The sequence below is a fragment of the Cetorhinus maximus genome, chromosome 7, assembly GCF_964194155.1.
Source record: "Cetorhinus maximus chromosome 7, sCetMax3.hap1.1, whole genome shotgun sequence".
Lineage (NCBI taxonomy): Eukaryota > Metazoa > Chordata > Chondrichthyes > Lamniformes > Cetorhinidae > Cetorhinus > Cetorhinus maximus.
The window spans coordinates 59039119-59054758 of NC_135885.1; the positions used below are offsets into that span (position 1 = coordinate 59039119).

A 15640-nucleotide genomic window follows, 5' to 3' on the forward strand; every position below is an offset into this window, starting at 1 on the left:
TTTAGCTCTCCAATCTAAAATAAAAGCCATTATTTCTAGGGATTTTACTGCTTCTAGTTTTTTTTAAAATCTGTCCAGGATATCAACCTTCTTTATACTTAAATAGGACATGTTCGCAATGCCTTCACTAGTGAATAGCTGATGGCATAAATCATTTAATATAATAACAAGCTTCAGCACATATTCATTTATAGCTACCTTAGCATCTTTTAATATTTGCAACTCCTCTCATTGTCGCAATACTGCACCTCCAAGTCTTTCATTGCTCCTCCAGCCACTCTCGATAATAAGAAAATCGTAGTTACCACCATCATAGTTTCCCTTTGCAGTCACACAAGTTATTCATTAAGCTGCATCATTCTTTGAACCCCAACGTCTTAATGATGAAACAGAGCAGCGGCAGAGAAGGAAAGAAAAGGAAGTAAATCCTGCACTCTGGATCCCACTCCCTCTTGGGACTTCCTGCTCCATGTGCCCAAACATATGCCGGTTGAGAATCAGCCTGTTCGAAGACCCACAGCAGAAACTCGCACCCGAGTAGACATCTTCAAATCAAGGGGCAACCAACGACAATACTATGACATTTCAGTTTTGTAGACGTTTTGTGTACATATGCATTTCAAAACAAGATTTCCAATAAACAAATCATTCAGTAATTGAAAAAAATTTGAAGAAAAAGTTAATTTAATTTAGATTGAAATTCAGGATGAATATGAATATGTCCCAGGGCATAAATTGAATATTAGTTTCTGCAGATATAAACTGCATAAACAAAGCACAAAAGCAATCCCATGTTCAACATGTCATTTTCAACTTGCAGAAATGCTGAGCACAATTTCCATTGCAGTAACTTTTTAACGTGTTTAATGGACTCTAGTAAGATCGTGATTGCTATATTTTGCAACAAAGTTTGCCATGAAGTTTTACTCTGCAAAAAGTTCACAAAGGATCACAATGCAGGACCAAATCCTAAACATGTGACAAGAGGGCCACAATAATGGCCACTGTTTAGACACCAACATGGGAATGCTGGAAATGTCTTATTTATTGCCTTGCTGACAAATAGTTTATTGTTCATTAAAATTCTGAAATACTACTAATGAAAGGCTCAGCAAAGCGCTCCTCAAATTCTTATTCAAACAACTAACTACAAAACTCATGTCTTCAATACGCAAGAAATAAATTTTAAAATGCCTCAGCAATCAATAGAAATTGAAGAATTAATTTCAAAATTTATCACATGGCCAAGCAAGGATGATCAGTAGGGTCCAACAGGTGCTGAATTGGTGAATCACAGCTGGAATATCAACAGGAGAGTAACCATTGGCATCCCATTCGCAATTGCTGCCTAATTAGCCCTGCTCACAGTGCACATATTTGACAAGTGCTGGATTAAGCGTGGTCTTGCCAATAGGAGACACGTTCCATGTGAGCCCAGCCTGCGTCGCAACATAACTCCAGACAGCAACACAGAATGTTAATCCTCCCACAAGGATAGTATTTCCATACTTGTCATGAAAGTCAGGACCAGTTTTGTGGTGAGCTTGTCTTGTTACAAATTGACGAATGCTCTGACCGGATAGGGAAAGAAGACTCTTGGTCAAAGGCACCATCTCCACCGCGCACCCGTTTATCCTTCTATTCACTCATGAATAAAGACCATTTGATGAAGTACCATAGTGAACCTGGCTCCTCTAGCCCATAAAGGAATCAATGACTTTGAGGAGGGGAGAGAAAATTGGTAACAAAAATCAGAGAAAAAAGACACCAGTATCTTGCACAGATCAACTCTTCAAGCAGCACAGCATCATGTTTAATCGCCCACAGGAAATAAACCATCCTTTAGTTTTGAAAACGGACACTAACACATCTCCAAGACTGCAACTTAACAAAAGGGCAACTGCAGAAAATCAGTTAACCACAAGTAGCTGTGAATAACCATCATATCTCTCCATTGTAAAGCAAGGGATTTTAGCTTTAAACCATTCAGGGTGGGCAACAGAAGTTGATCATGTGACCAAAACTGGCTTCTGATATCAAAATCTTGTATTACTCCAAGAACCAGAGAGAAATAGGCAGTCTACAAAGAACACCACTGCAGGATATCAGTGGCAGATCAAGGCAATAACAACTAAGCCTTTTTAAACTTGGAGGCTGCTGTATCTTAAAAGCCTCCCAGCCTATTTCATACTCCAAGTCCACCTAGAAAGAAACCTGACTTCCTGGTAAGAAAATCTACAAGTGACTAACTTTGCGACCTGCTGAACCACCAACTCTTCAAGGGTATCCTGAAATAATCCTGATATTACCATTTCAGCTATTGAAACTGCCTAGACTACTCTTTCGGAGTGAAATGCTTCTTTACCGGGCCCACAATGATTGTTTTTCCTATGATGTACCAAACGTGTGAAATATGAACTATTCTTTTGTTTACAACTAGTAAAAGTGCACTAATCTCTTTAACTGTATCTTTCAAATGTGTTTGTGTGAGAGTGTGATGAAGCATTTAGACTTTTGGGTTGAATGCATGAATAAATAACCCTCTTCATTTAAACCCACAAAAGCTTGCTGCTGTGATTAAAATTGACTCCAGACTCAGGGGACCAAGAGACAGACATACATCTTCCTTTTCTAAAAGCACGCTCATTACAAACAATAAGGGTTTCAGTCCTCTCCTTATCTTGACCATAACACTGTTACGTGGAAAATAGAACGTGGTCAACACAGCAATTACTTATGTCTTGAAGCTCATGTTAATGATTATCAAATGCACTAAAACCATGTTTCTTTTTAAATTGTACTAGCAAGTCCACTATTTACTGTACACTATAGTATCCCACATCTACGTTGCTGCTTACCTCTGTATTTAAACTATGCACAGAAGAGTCCAGCTTCCATGGATGACAGTATTTGTGAACGTGGAATGTGATCTTTGAAAGGACTTATATTACAGAGCTTTTTCTACTGATATAGTTTTGGCAATGTGCTGAAATTGTAGGTACTCAAATCTATCCCATTTACATTGTTGTCAGTGCTATCAAATGCATGGCACAATGTGGCTGGTTGTAATAAAAACAGAAAATGCTGGTAAAACTCAGCAGGTGTGGCAGCATCTATGGAGTGAGAAACAGAGTCAACGTTTCGAGTCTCTATGACATACAGTGGCCATGGGAGAAGATAAACCTGAGGGGACTGAATTCAGCACAAAAAAGGGAACCAAATGAACTCCCCTCCTGATAAAAGCTCCATGTTTCGATACATTTTTATATAGGTATTTCCCACATGACTGCTCTCACATTTCTGCTCCCTCCCAGAACTATAACAGGGTTCCCCTTGTCCACACTTTCCACCCACCAGCCTCCACATTCAAAGGATCATCCACCGCCATTTCCACCACCTCCTGCGTGATGTCACCACCAAACACATCTTTCCCTCCACTCCTCTGTCAACATTCCAAAGGGACCGTTCTCTTCGCAACGCCTTGGTCCACTCAATCAACCCCCAACACCTTACCCTCTTCCCACGGCACCTTCCCATGGAATCACCTTTTACCTCCTCTCTCCTCACTAGCCCAGGCTACAAACACTCCGTCTCGGTGAAGCAGTGATTTACTATACATCTTCCAATATTGTATATGGTATTTGCTGTTCACAATGCGGTCTCTTCTACTTTGGGGTGTCCAAGCACAGATTGGGTGACCGCTTTGAAGAACACCTCTGCTCACTTAGCAAGCATGACCACAAGCTCTGGTTGCTTGCCATTTTCATTCATCATCTCACTCTCATGCTCACATTTCTGTTCTTGAATCACTGCAGTGTTCCAGCGAAGCTCAATCCAAGCCCAAGGAATGACACCTCATCTTCCGATTAGGCACTTAACAGCCTTCTGGACTCAACATTTGAGTTTAACAATTTCAGACAAGAAACTCCATTCCTCATTTTGATTCTATTTTTTGCCATGTACCAGTCTTAATCTTGTTTTTCATGTTTTTGCTTTCGGGCAGAACTATTCATTATTCTGCCATTCACACTCACTCTGGACAAATGCTCCGTTCCTCTACCAGAACAATAACCACTCCCTTTGCATTTGCTTCGGGACATCTTTGCTATTTAATGTCTCTCGCCCACTATCCTATCACAAACCTTGCCTTTTGTTCTTCCTCACCCTTACACCAACCTTTAATGGCAAAAAGCCCATCACATTTCTACCTTCCTTCAATTCTGAAGAAGTCATATTTGACTCAAAACATTAACTTTATTTCTGCCTCCACAGATGCTGCCAGGCCTGAGTATTTCCAACAATTCCTGTTTTTATTTCAGATTTCCAGAATCCACAGTATTTTGCTTTGATATAACCCCATTGGTGTCTCATCGAAAGCAGTGTCATTATTCCCATCAATTCTGATGATTTTTTTATGGTGGCAAGCAAAAGCAGGTTGGTTAGTACATGTTGGTTGTCCGTGGGTGGTTAGAAAAAATTAGCACATTCAACTATATTGAAGAGCTAACCTTCATGTTAAAAACAAATTCCTACATTTTTTGAAAGTCAATCAAGATTAGCGCATGCACACAAAGATCTAGTGAGACACAAGTCCTTTGACAAACATAGCCTCTCCTCTAAAGTCCAGCTTCAAACAGCAGAAAAACTTGCACTTAGCATGTAAATTACTGCACGCCAAAATGGGAAGTATATGTGAAAACAACAGCAAATTAAAATAAAAATACTTCATACGCACATAGCAATTGTTTAAATAGAATGCATATCAAAGCATTGTGGTTTACAAAAATAAATTACTTTCACATATCTGACTTAGGACATTCAAGAATAAAACTAGTGCCACTCAACGGTTCAGTTTTCAGAACTGAATATTATATTATAACTGAACACTGCATATTATAATTTCACCAACAACTTACTGAATGCAAGTATAAAACATTGCAAATGGAGTTCATTTTGCTCCGGAAAAACAAGCACTTTTGAAGTGGACTGGATGACTACACTACAGCTATATGCGTCCCCACACTTAATGCAGCCTTTTTTAACATTTACAGGATGTGGGCATCACTGGCTGGGCCAGCATTTATTGTCCATCCCTAATTGCCCTTGAGGTGGTGGTGGTGAGCTGCCTTCTTGAATCACTGCAGTCCCTTGTGATGCAGGTACCCCCACACTGCTGTTAGGAAGGGAGTTCCAGAATTGTGACCCAGTGACAGTGAAGGAACAGCAATATATTTCCAAGTCAGGATGGTGAGTGGCTCGGAGGGGAATTTCCAAGCGGTGTTGATCCCCTGTATCTGCTGCCCTTGTTCTTCTAGCTGGTAACGGTCTTGGGTTTGGAAGGTACTGCCTAAGGAGCCTTGATGAGTCTCTGCAGTGCAACTTGTCGAAGGTGCACACTGCTGTTACTGTGCATTGGTGTTGGAGGGAGTGAATGTTTGTGGAAGGGGTGCCAATCAAACAGGCTGCTTTGTCCTGGATGGTGTGAAGCTTCTTGAGTGTTGTTGGATTTACACTCATCCGGGTAAGTGGGGAGTATTTCATCACACTCCTGACTTGTGCCTTGTAGATGGTGGACATGCTTTGTGAAATCAGGAGGTGAGTTACTCGCTGCAGGATTCCTCTGACCTGCTCTTGTAGCCACAGTATCCAGTTCAGTTTCTGGTCAATGGTAACCCCCAGGATGTTGATAGTGGGGGATTCAGTGATGGTAATGCCATTGAATGTCAAGAGGCGATAGTTAGATTCTCTCTTGTTGGAGATGGTCATTATCTGGCACTTGTGTGGCGCGAATGTTACTTGCCGCTTGTCAGCCCAAACCTGGAATTTGTCCAGGCCTTGCTGCATTTGGACATGGACTGCTTCAGTGTCTGAGTCATCGCGACTGGTGCTGAACATTGTTCACTGCTGATTGCACATCACCACTTCTAGCCTTATGATGGAAGGAAGGTCATTGATGAAGCAGCTGAAGATGGTTGGGCCTAGAAAACTACCCTGAGGAACTCCTACAGTGATGTCCTGGAGTTGAGATGACTGACCTCTAACAACCACAACCATCTTCCTTTATGCTAGGTTTGACTCCAACCAGTGGAGAGATTTTCCCCACGATTCCCATTGACTCCAGTTTTGCTAGGGCTCTTTGAAGCCTCACATGGTCAAATGCTGCTTTGATGTCAAGGGCAGTCACTCTCACCTCTGCAGTTCAGCTCTTTTGTCCATGTTTGAACCAAGGATGTAATGAGGACAGAAGCTGAGTGACCCTGGCGGAGTCCACACCCATTTTCCAGCAAACAGTCACAATGATGGACACAGCTCGCTCATCATCGTGTAGTTCACACGCACTGAACTGGAGAGAGAGCAGAGGGAAACTGGGCTCACAGGAATATACTGTAATTGTTCAAAGATCTTAGAAAGATGCTCTTGGAAAGAATAAGGGCACAGAAAAGCAGTCAAGTAAAGACAAATAAGGCATAAGGCAGAACATCTTTCAATTAATGAAGGGAAGCAGATATTAATGCAATACATGTTTCGTTTTAGAGGGGGAGCTGCAAAGGTAGCCAATCTTCCACAAAGCCCAAAAACTTTGATCATACAGCTCTCAGTAGCGAGAGTGATCCAAACACATATTAAAGTTAAAATTTTGGAACCAGTGCATCAGAATGTTTACGAATGTAATACCCATTTTATAACTGAGGCTTCTCCTATCAGCCAGTTAATGAGTCCAGCAAGTTTGCTTCCAAGCTATTGCTCCCATTGGCTGTCAAAAACCCTTGCGTCACCAGCTGGTACCCAATAAATGAAAAATAACAAAACTTAAGGGTTAAAGTGTCCTAAAATTTTAATTCCTAGAGAAGATTATTGAGTCTCAGCATTCTATTTGACCAGAGCTTATTTTCTAACTCCTCATCCTCTCCACCATATCTGTGCTGTAAATTGCATGTAATTCTAGTTAATTCCACCTCTTCAATATTACCTAAACCTGCCTTTGCCTCATCCTATCTTCCGCTGAAACTCTCATTCATGCCTTGTTACCAAGCTCTGCTAATCGGCCTCCCATTATTCCATCCTCCATGATCTTAAGCTCATTTTAAACTCTACTACCCAAATCTTAACTCACACCAAGTCATGCTCACATATCAACCCTGTGCCTGCTGACCGACAATAGCCCTTGGTCCACTAGCTCCTGATTTTAAAACTCATCTTCATGTTCAAATCCCTCCACGCCCTTGCTTCTCCAGCCCTACAAATCAATGGAAGACTCTGCATTCCTCTAACTCTGGCCCTTTGTGCACTCCCCACTTGGCTGCAGTGCCTTCACCCCTCTAGGTTTTAAGCTCTGGAATTCGCACCACAAAACACTGTCTCCTGCAAGGTCTTCCTTAAAATCTATTTCTCATCTATCCTAATATCTCCTTTTATGGCTTGGTGTATTTTCTTTTGTCTCATTACACTCCCCAGATGTTTTACTCCATTAAAGACACTCAAGAATTACAAACTGTTGTTGAAACTGAACCTAAAACAAAAATGGACAATAATTAAATTGTTTTACTTTAATTTGATTTTAAGTTTTGGTGCTGCAATTGGAATTTATCCTTTGCGAATCATATATGACACTTCTGAAAGTTAAATAAATTAAAAACTTCTTCCTACACATTGGTCACTTTGAGAATAGATTTAACATTTAAAAATTAAATGCTTCATGGGAGGGGAGGGGTCTCACCCCCATCAAAACGGGGCATATCCCAGATTTTAGCCGGAAATGGAAATGGCCTTATATGGTGAGGATTTTTTTTTTCATTTCAGTCTTGAACTAGACCGCTAGTAACTCGATGAGTAACTTCTTGGCTTCATGGTGTAATTTTTTCCCCCTTGCCTGACATTTCCATTCTGCTCCACACACAGTCTCTCCCTCCACCCCCCCCCAATATTCCATTACTGAATTCACTTCCTAGTTTTACGTCTGTATTTTGGTCGATAGCCCTATGTAGAAAATAATCGCGGATCCCTTGCATTGTACTCGAGGTTTACACCAGTTTAGGCCTCAAGTTACAGAATTTGATACATTGTAGCTCTTTTTAAGTCAAAATGGATATTCATTTTTTAAGGGCGGGGTGACTCCAAATTCAGCAGCTCGGGCCAACTTTCAGCAATCCCCAGGCTGCAGAGTTAACAAACTCACTAACATTAACTTCAATTTCAACTAACGAGCTAACAGGACGAGAACTTGTAGTTTAATATTAAAAAGAGGGGAGGTTTTCTTCTTATTTTTTTCCGCCCTTTTTTATTGAATGAAGAGAACCAAACTACAAACACAGCGAACAAGGAGGATTAAATGAAGTCATCGAGCGGCGCGAAGGTTGGCGGGTGGATACAGCTTGAATGTGCTCAGCTTTTTTTTTAAAAGACAATCTCAAGGCAATGTGAAAATACATCGAGATAGATAAAAGCTGGTTATTCTTTCAATTTTTTTTTTACCTTCCGGTCATTCCAGCGATGGCGAACATCACCCGCTTGAGCGCTGCAGTATTTAATTCAGCTGCTGCAGCTGCTGCTGCTGTGGTCAGTGCTGTCCGCGAGGGGCCGGGGCAATGGCGATGCTGCAGCTGCAGCTCCCGCTCGCTCTCTCCCGGACCTGGCCTCTGTCAATCACTCACTCACTCACACTCATTCTCAGGCTCGCTTACTCCCACCGCTTGCATCGCTCAATGAATGGCAGAGAAAGTGCGATTGGTAAATTCTTGTGACCGTACGCACCAACAAACACAGGAGGCGGAGTAGCAATGAGCTAAATCACTAATACAGGCATATAAGTGGGTATTATATGTGAACACTGATGCAGAGCGAGAACTTCAAGGAACGAGCACTGTGTGCTACTGATCTATAGTGAGAAAAGTTGCAGTTTTATTTTTACATTGACTGAAAATGAATGTCAGCGTAGTATTTGTAATAATGGATGGTATGCAATATCAATTCATATTTATCAAAATATTAATTATTTATCTGAACATTAAGGACGTTAAGAACTATATATAGAAGTGGCAATCTGTTAGAGTTGATTTTCCAGGCAACTTTCTCAGTGGAAACATTGAACTTTATTTACAAGACAGCAACAACGACGTGTGCATCTAACTCTAAAACTAAATAATAACTCTGTCCTAGTGGGTCCCCACCCTGCTCATTTATTGGTTTACACAGATCATGTGATCTTACAACACAGGATTATTCTTAAAGCTGCAGTCCTACGTTTATCAAAACTATAATTATTACATTCCTCTCCCTTTAACTTTTCTGTACATTTTGTATTTACAAGGATATTTATCTCATGACATTACAATATTTACACAGGTCATGAAATTACAAGTTCAGTCTTTCAGGTGATTTCCTGATCCATTTGGAACGTTGTAGCTCCACAACTTCCAATTCTTTGACAGGAACCACATTCTCTGGAACGACATCAACATCAGGTACCTCATTAGGCACAGGCAGTCCAGTGTCTTCCACTCTGACAGAGACATCGGATTTGTCAGGACTGTCACTGACCTCATCTCCTCTGGAGATCTTCCCTCCACAGCTTCCAACCTCATAGTCTCCCAACCTCGGACGGCCCACTTCTACCTCCTACCCAAAATGCACAAACAGGACTGTCCCGGCAGACCGATCGTGTCAGCCCGTTCCTGCCCCACGAAACTCATTTCTTGCTATCTTGACTCCATTCTCTCTCCCCATGTCCAGTCCCTTCCCAACTACATCTGCGATTCCTCTCACGCCCTACATCATATCAACAATTTCCAGTTCCCTGGCCCCAACAGCCTCCTCTTCACCATGGACGTCCAATCCCTCTACGTCTCCATCCCCCACCGGGATGGTCTGAGGGCTCTCCGCTTCTTCCTCGAACAAGGGCCCGAACAATCCCCATCCATCACCACTCTCCTCCGTCTGGCTGAACTTGTTCTCACACTGAACAATTTCTCCTTAAACTCATCTCACTTCCTCCAAATAAAAGGTGTGGCTATGAGTACCCGCATGGGCCCTAGTTATGCCTGTCTCTTTATGGGGTATGTGGAACATTCCTTGTTCCAGTCCTACTCAGGCCCTCTCCCACAACTCTTTCTCCGGTGCATCGATGACTGCATCGATGCAGCTTCATGGACTTGTCTGGACCTGGAAAAATTTATTAATTTTGCTTCTAATTTCCACCCCTCCATCATTTTCACATAGTCTATCTCTGACACTTCCCTTCCCTTCCTTGACCTCTCAGTCTCAATTTCTGGTGATAGACTGTCCACCAATATTCATTACAAGCCTCCCACAGTTACCTCGACTACAGCTCCTCACACCCCGCTTCCTGTAAGGACTCCATCCCATTCTCTCAGTTCCTTTGCCTCCGTCACATCTGTTCTGATGATGCCACTTTCCAAAACAGTTCCTCTGACATGTCTCCCTTAACCGAGGTTTTCCACCCACGGTGGTTGACAGGGCCCTCAACCGTGTCCAGCACATCTCCCGTGCATCCGCCCTCATACCTTCCTCTCCCTCCCAGAACCATGATAGGGTCCCCCTTGTCCTTACTTATCACACCATCAGCCTCCGCGTTCAAAGGATCATCCTCCGCCATTTCCGCCAACTCCTGCATGATGCCACTACCAAACACATTTTCCCTTCACCACCCCTGGCGGCTTTCCGCAGGGATTGTTCCCTCCGGGACACCATGGTCCACTCCTCCATCAGCCCCTACACCTCAACCCCCTCTCACGGCACCTTCCCATGCAACCGCAGAAGGTGCAACACCTGCCCCTTTAGTTCCCCCCTCCTCATCGTCCAAGGGCCCAAACACTCCTTTCAAGTGAAGCAGCATTTCACTTGCACTTCCCTCAATTTAGTCTACTGTATTCGCTGCTCCCAATGGGGTTTCCTCTACATTGGAGAGACCAAACGTAGACTGAGTGACCGCTTTGCGGAACACCTTCGGTCTGTCCGCAAGCATGACCCAGACCTCCCTGTCGCTTCCCATTTCAACACACCACCCTGCTCTCATGCCCACATGTCAGTCCTTGGCCTGCTGCAATGTTCCAGTGAAGCTCAACGCAAACTGGAGGAATAGCACCTCATCTTCCGACTAGGCACTCGACAGCCTTCCGGACTTCATATTGAGTTCAACAATTTCAGATCATGAGCTCTCTCCTCCATCCCCACCCCCTTTCCAATCTCCCTTTTTCCAATAATTTATAATTTTTTTTAACAACTATTTTTTTCTCTTCCCTCCCATTTTTAAATTTATTTCGATCTATTGTTTCATCTCCACCTTTTAGCCCATTTTGATCCCTTCCCCCCACCCCACCTGCACTAGGCCCATCTGCCACTAGCTTGCTTCCCTTAATGTCCCCATTAGCATATCTTTTCGATAATATCACCACCGTCAACACCCCTTTGTCCTTTTGTCTATGACATCTTTGGCAATCTCTTCTTGGCCTCCACCTATCACTAGCCCTCTATTGAGCTCTCCTGTCCCACCCCCTTCTACCAGCTTATATATCATCTCATTTCTATATGTCTTAGTTCTGATGAAGGGTCATACGGACTCGAAACGTCAACTGTAGCTTTCTCCGCAGATGCTGTCAGATCTGCTGAGTTTTTCCAGCTATTTTTGTTTTTGTTTCGGGTTTGTCTAACCTTGGTTCAGTAACTTCAACAGGAACCACAGGTTCAATAATGGTTACAGGTGGAACATCATTTTGTTGGGGTATCTCCCTTCTTAAATGATCCACATGCTTACAGGTGATCCGGCCCTCCACTTTCACGTGAAACAACAATGGTCTGGTCACAGAGCTTACTTTATCAGGTAACCACTTCGGTCCTCCACCAAATTTCCTTACATATAATGCTTCTCCAACAGTAAATTGTCGCCCATGACTATGCAAATCATGAGTAGCTTTTTGGTTCCCTTGACTTTTCTATACCTTCCCCTCCAAATTAGGAAGTATCAGGCTTAGTCTTGTTCAAAGACGGCACCTTATCAGTAATTCCTCATCTTCTTCCGACGTGTCTTCTTTCACAGAATTTAGTCTTGGCCATTTTTTGTACTTCACTGTCAGCCAGACTTCTCTCAGGTGAAATCTCAACTTGTCTTAATTCGGTAGTTGAGTTACCCATGACTTCATTATCTACTTGTACCTTGGAAAGTTCTACAACTTTTGCTTTCAAAGCCTCTTTAGTTTCATTCAGCTGATGCTTCAGCTCATCTGTGTCCTTCTTATTTCTGTTTGCTTCCTCCTGGAACCTTGAATATTGCTGCCTCTGCTCTGCCAATTGGTTATTTAGTTTGTTCAGAGAGACGTTAAATTCTTCCTGTTTCTCTTCGTAATTTTACAGAGGCACAAACTTTGGCCTGAGGGATCCTTGTAATGTATGAAGGTCTTTCAACAGGTTTTCTTTTTCTTTGCGAAGCACTCTCGCTTCATCTTGAATTCTGTAATTCAGCTGAGTCTCCTTGAGTTTCTTCTGCTGTTCTTCCATGTCATTGTTTAAAAGAGTCTTAATTTCTTCAGGTTGCTGAATAGCTACACACTCCTTTTTCATCCAGTTGTAGTTGTTTGACTCTCCAGGCTCTTTCTGAAGTACCTTGCCTTGTTCCTTTTCCAACGCAAGAACTCTTCCTGCTTCCTTTTGAAGTCTCACTGGCCATTCAAGGTTAATTTCCTTCAACCAATTTCAACCTAGAAGACTTGGTCCTCTGCTTTCTAATGCCATCAATGGTAGTTGTGCTGTTTGGTGTCTATAACAAACAGTTACTCTGGTGATACATTTTACCTAGATTTCTTCGCCAATTTACGTTTTCAACTTGGCAGAGGTTTGTTCCAAATTTAATTCTTGAGCACCTTTATTTAAATATCTGGAAGTGTGTTCTCCTATTACAGTGGTAGGGGCACCCAAGTCTACTTCCATTTTTAAGGGTTTACCGTTCACTTGCAATGTGACAGTAATTGGTTCTGTCTTCCTAACTTTCATGTTGAATAAGGAATAAATGTCAGAATTGGTTGTTCCTGGCTCTTCCACACTCAGACTTCATTGGACTTCATTTGTTGCGTGGAAGCCTGTTTTAATCTCTCTTTGCAATGTTTCAATATGTGTCCACTTTTGTGGCAAAAATAACAGTCCACCTTTTTAAATTGCTAATTGTTAGGAGAAAACAAAAACAGAATTACCTGGAAAAACTCAGCAGGTCTGGCAGCATCAGCGGAGAAGAAATCAGTCAACGTTTCGAGTCTTCATGACCCTTCGGCAGAACTGAGTATAGTTAGGAGAAAAGTGAAATATAAGCTGGTCTAAGGTGGGGGGGGGGCGGGGGGGAGAGAGAGAAGTTGAGGGTGTGGTGATTGTGGAGATAAGCAAGCAGTGATAGGAGCAGATAATCAAAAGATGTCACAGACAAAAGGATCAAAGAGGTGTTGAAGGTGGTGATATTGTCTAGGAAAAGTGCTAATTAAGAATGGAAGACAGGATACTCAAGGTACAGCTCTAGTGGGGGTGGGGTGGAAAGACTAACAAAGTTTTAGTTTTAGATTTAAAAATAATGGAAATAGGTGGGAAAAGAAGAATCTATATAAATTATTGAAAAAAAGGGAGGGGGGAGAAATGGGGTGGGGATGGGGGGAGGGGGAGTTTAAGATCTAAAGTTGTTGAATTCAATATTCAGCCCGGAAGGCTGTAAAGTGCCTAGTCGGAAGATGAGGTGCTGTTCCTCCAGTTTGCGTTGGGCTTCACTGGAACAATGCAGCAAGCCAAGGACAGACATGTGGGCAAGAGAACAGGGTGGAGTGTTAAAATGGCAAGCGACAGGGAGGTTTGGGTCTTTCTTGCGGACAGACCGCAGGTGTTCTGAGCTGTACCTTGAGTATCCTGTCTTCCATTCTTAATTAGCACTTTTCCTAGACAATATCACCACCTTCAACACCTCTTTGATCCTTTTGTCTGTGACATCTTTTGATTATCTGCTCCTATCACTGCTTGCTTATCTCCACAATCACCACACCCTCAACTTCTCTCTCCCCCCCCCCGCCCCCCCCCCCCACCTTAGACCAGCTTATATTTCACTTTCCTCCTAATTATACTCAGTTCTGCCGAAGGGTCATGAAGACTCGAAACGTTGACTGATTTCTTCTCCGCCGATGCTGCCAGACCTGCTGAGTTTTTCCAGGTAATTCTGTTTTTGTTTTGGATTTCCAGCATCCGCAGTAGCTTTTAGCTTTTTGTTTTTAATTGTTAGGAGTATGATTGTTTCCACACCGATAAAAATTGGTTTTTGAATTTGCTGCTAAGCTGTTTCCTCATTTTTCAATTAGCAGGGGCTATTTACCATTTTGCAGAGGAGTCTCGGCTTTTCGCACCACTTTAGGCTGACCGTTCCCACCCAACTAGGGGAACGGTGCCATTTTGTGCACCTTAAATCGCTTGTGAATCCTTTACAACGTATTCCATCACAAGTGCTATTTCTAATGCTTTCTTAAAAACAAGATCTACTTTAGTCAGCAAACCTCTTGCCACAGACCAAACGATCCCTGAGCATATCATTCAAGGTTTCACCAAAATCACAATATTCCATTAGTTGTTTTAATTTCGCCATGTAGGTAACAATGGTCTCCCCCAGAGCTCTATTCCGTGAATTGAACCTGAACCTCTGCATTGTGACTGAAGGCTTAGATTGAAAATATCGCTTAACAATGTTGGTCAGGGGCTGCAGCTGAACTGCTGACACAGGCAAAAGCAACTTTTGACCTGAAGTAACCTGAGCTCGGTCACTGGCCTGAGCAACTTTTGAAACCTGAGCTCAATCACTGGTCTGAACTGGCTAAAACCGGTTTTGAAGTAGCTGAGTGTCTTGAAGACAAGGGAAATGTGATGAGTCCTTATTTAGAAAAGGAGGAACGAGGTGATATTGACTAAGTCTTGGAACAGAGCCAATGAGAATATGTCACAGATCAGGCAAGCAGGCCTAAACCAACGGGAAAGAGACAGCACAGCTTGGAGAGATAAGATTTCGGAATAAGAATGAAGGATTTCGGGTGTGGAAGCAGCGAGACTCCAGAGACCAACCATCGCAGAAGCAGAAGAACCTACGTCAGCAACGTAGAGACACAAGAGAGAGAGAACGGAACGCCTGGCCAGCATCAGCTCTCGTTTTCGGGTATTAGCTTTTATATTCTGTGACCACTCAGGGAGTGTCAGAGAAACCTAGTGGGTGTGCGTTTAGATCCTAGTTTTGGGTATAAAAGCTGTATAACCTGCTGTAAACTGCATGTCTATATTTGACCAGATGTATAAGCTATATGTAGATGATCTAATGACATGAATAAAGCGAGTTTAGAGTTAAGAGAGAATTGACTCTTCTCCTCTTTGTACTAAGCCAACAACCATTACCGGTGAACCTCCGGCAACATATTTGGCGTCCCTGGGTGGGCTCAAGGATAAATCTCTCCGTTGAGTCAGCGGGAGACTCGAGCCAAACCAAGTAGGCAAAGTACACAGGGAACAGGAGTTTGGGTTAATTCATAGCTATTAACATAAGATGACGAATCAAAGGGAATCTCCAAGCCCCAGGGGCTTGGACTGTTTCGACTGGAAGGCACTCCTTCAAAAATACATAATA

The 15640-nt window shown here is 42.7% G+C and overlaps 1 protein-coding gene across 4 annotated transcripts in view; it reads right to left on the reverse strand.

The window, feature by feature from the left end:
- Nucleotides 1-8737, reverse strand: part of lims1 (LIM and senescent cell antigen-like domains 1) — a 176742-nt gene extending 168005 nt beyond the window's left edge. For 3 of the 4 annotated variants that reach the window (XM_078545566.1, XM_078545569.1, XM_078545570.1), the window contains exon 1: nt 8473-8737. In XM_078545566.1, the coding sequence (XP_078401692.1) occupies nt 8473-8501 (29 nt within the window). In that variant the 5' untranslated portion in view covers nt 8502-8737. The remainder of the gene's footprint in view (nt 1-8472) is intronic. The other variant, XM_078545568.1, reaches the window with a different exon arrangement.
- Between the last annotated feature and the right edge of the window lie 6903 nt (nt 8738-15640).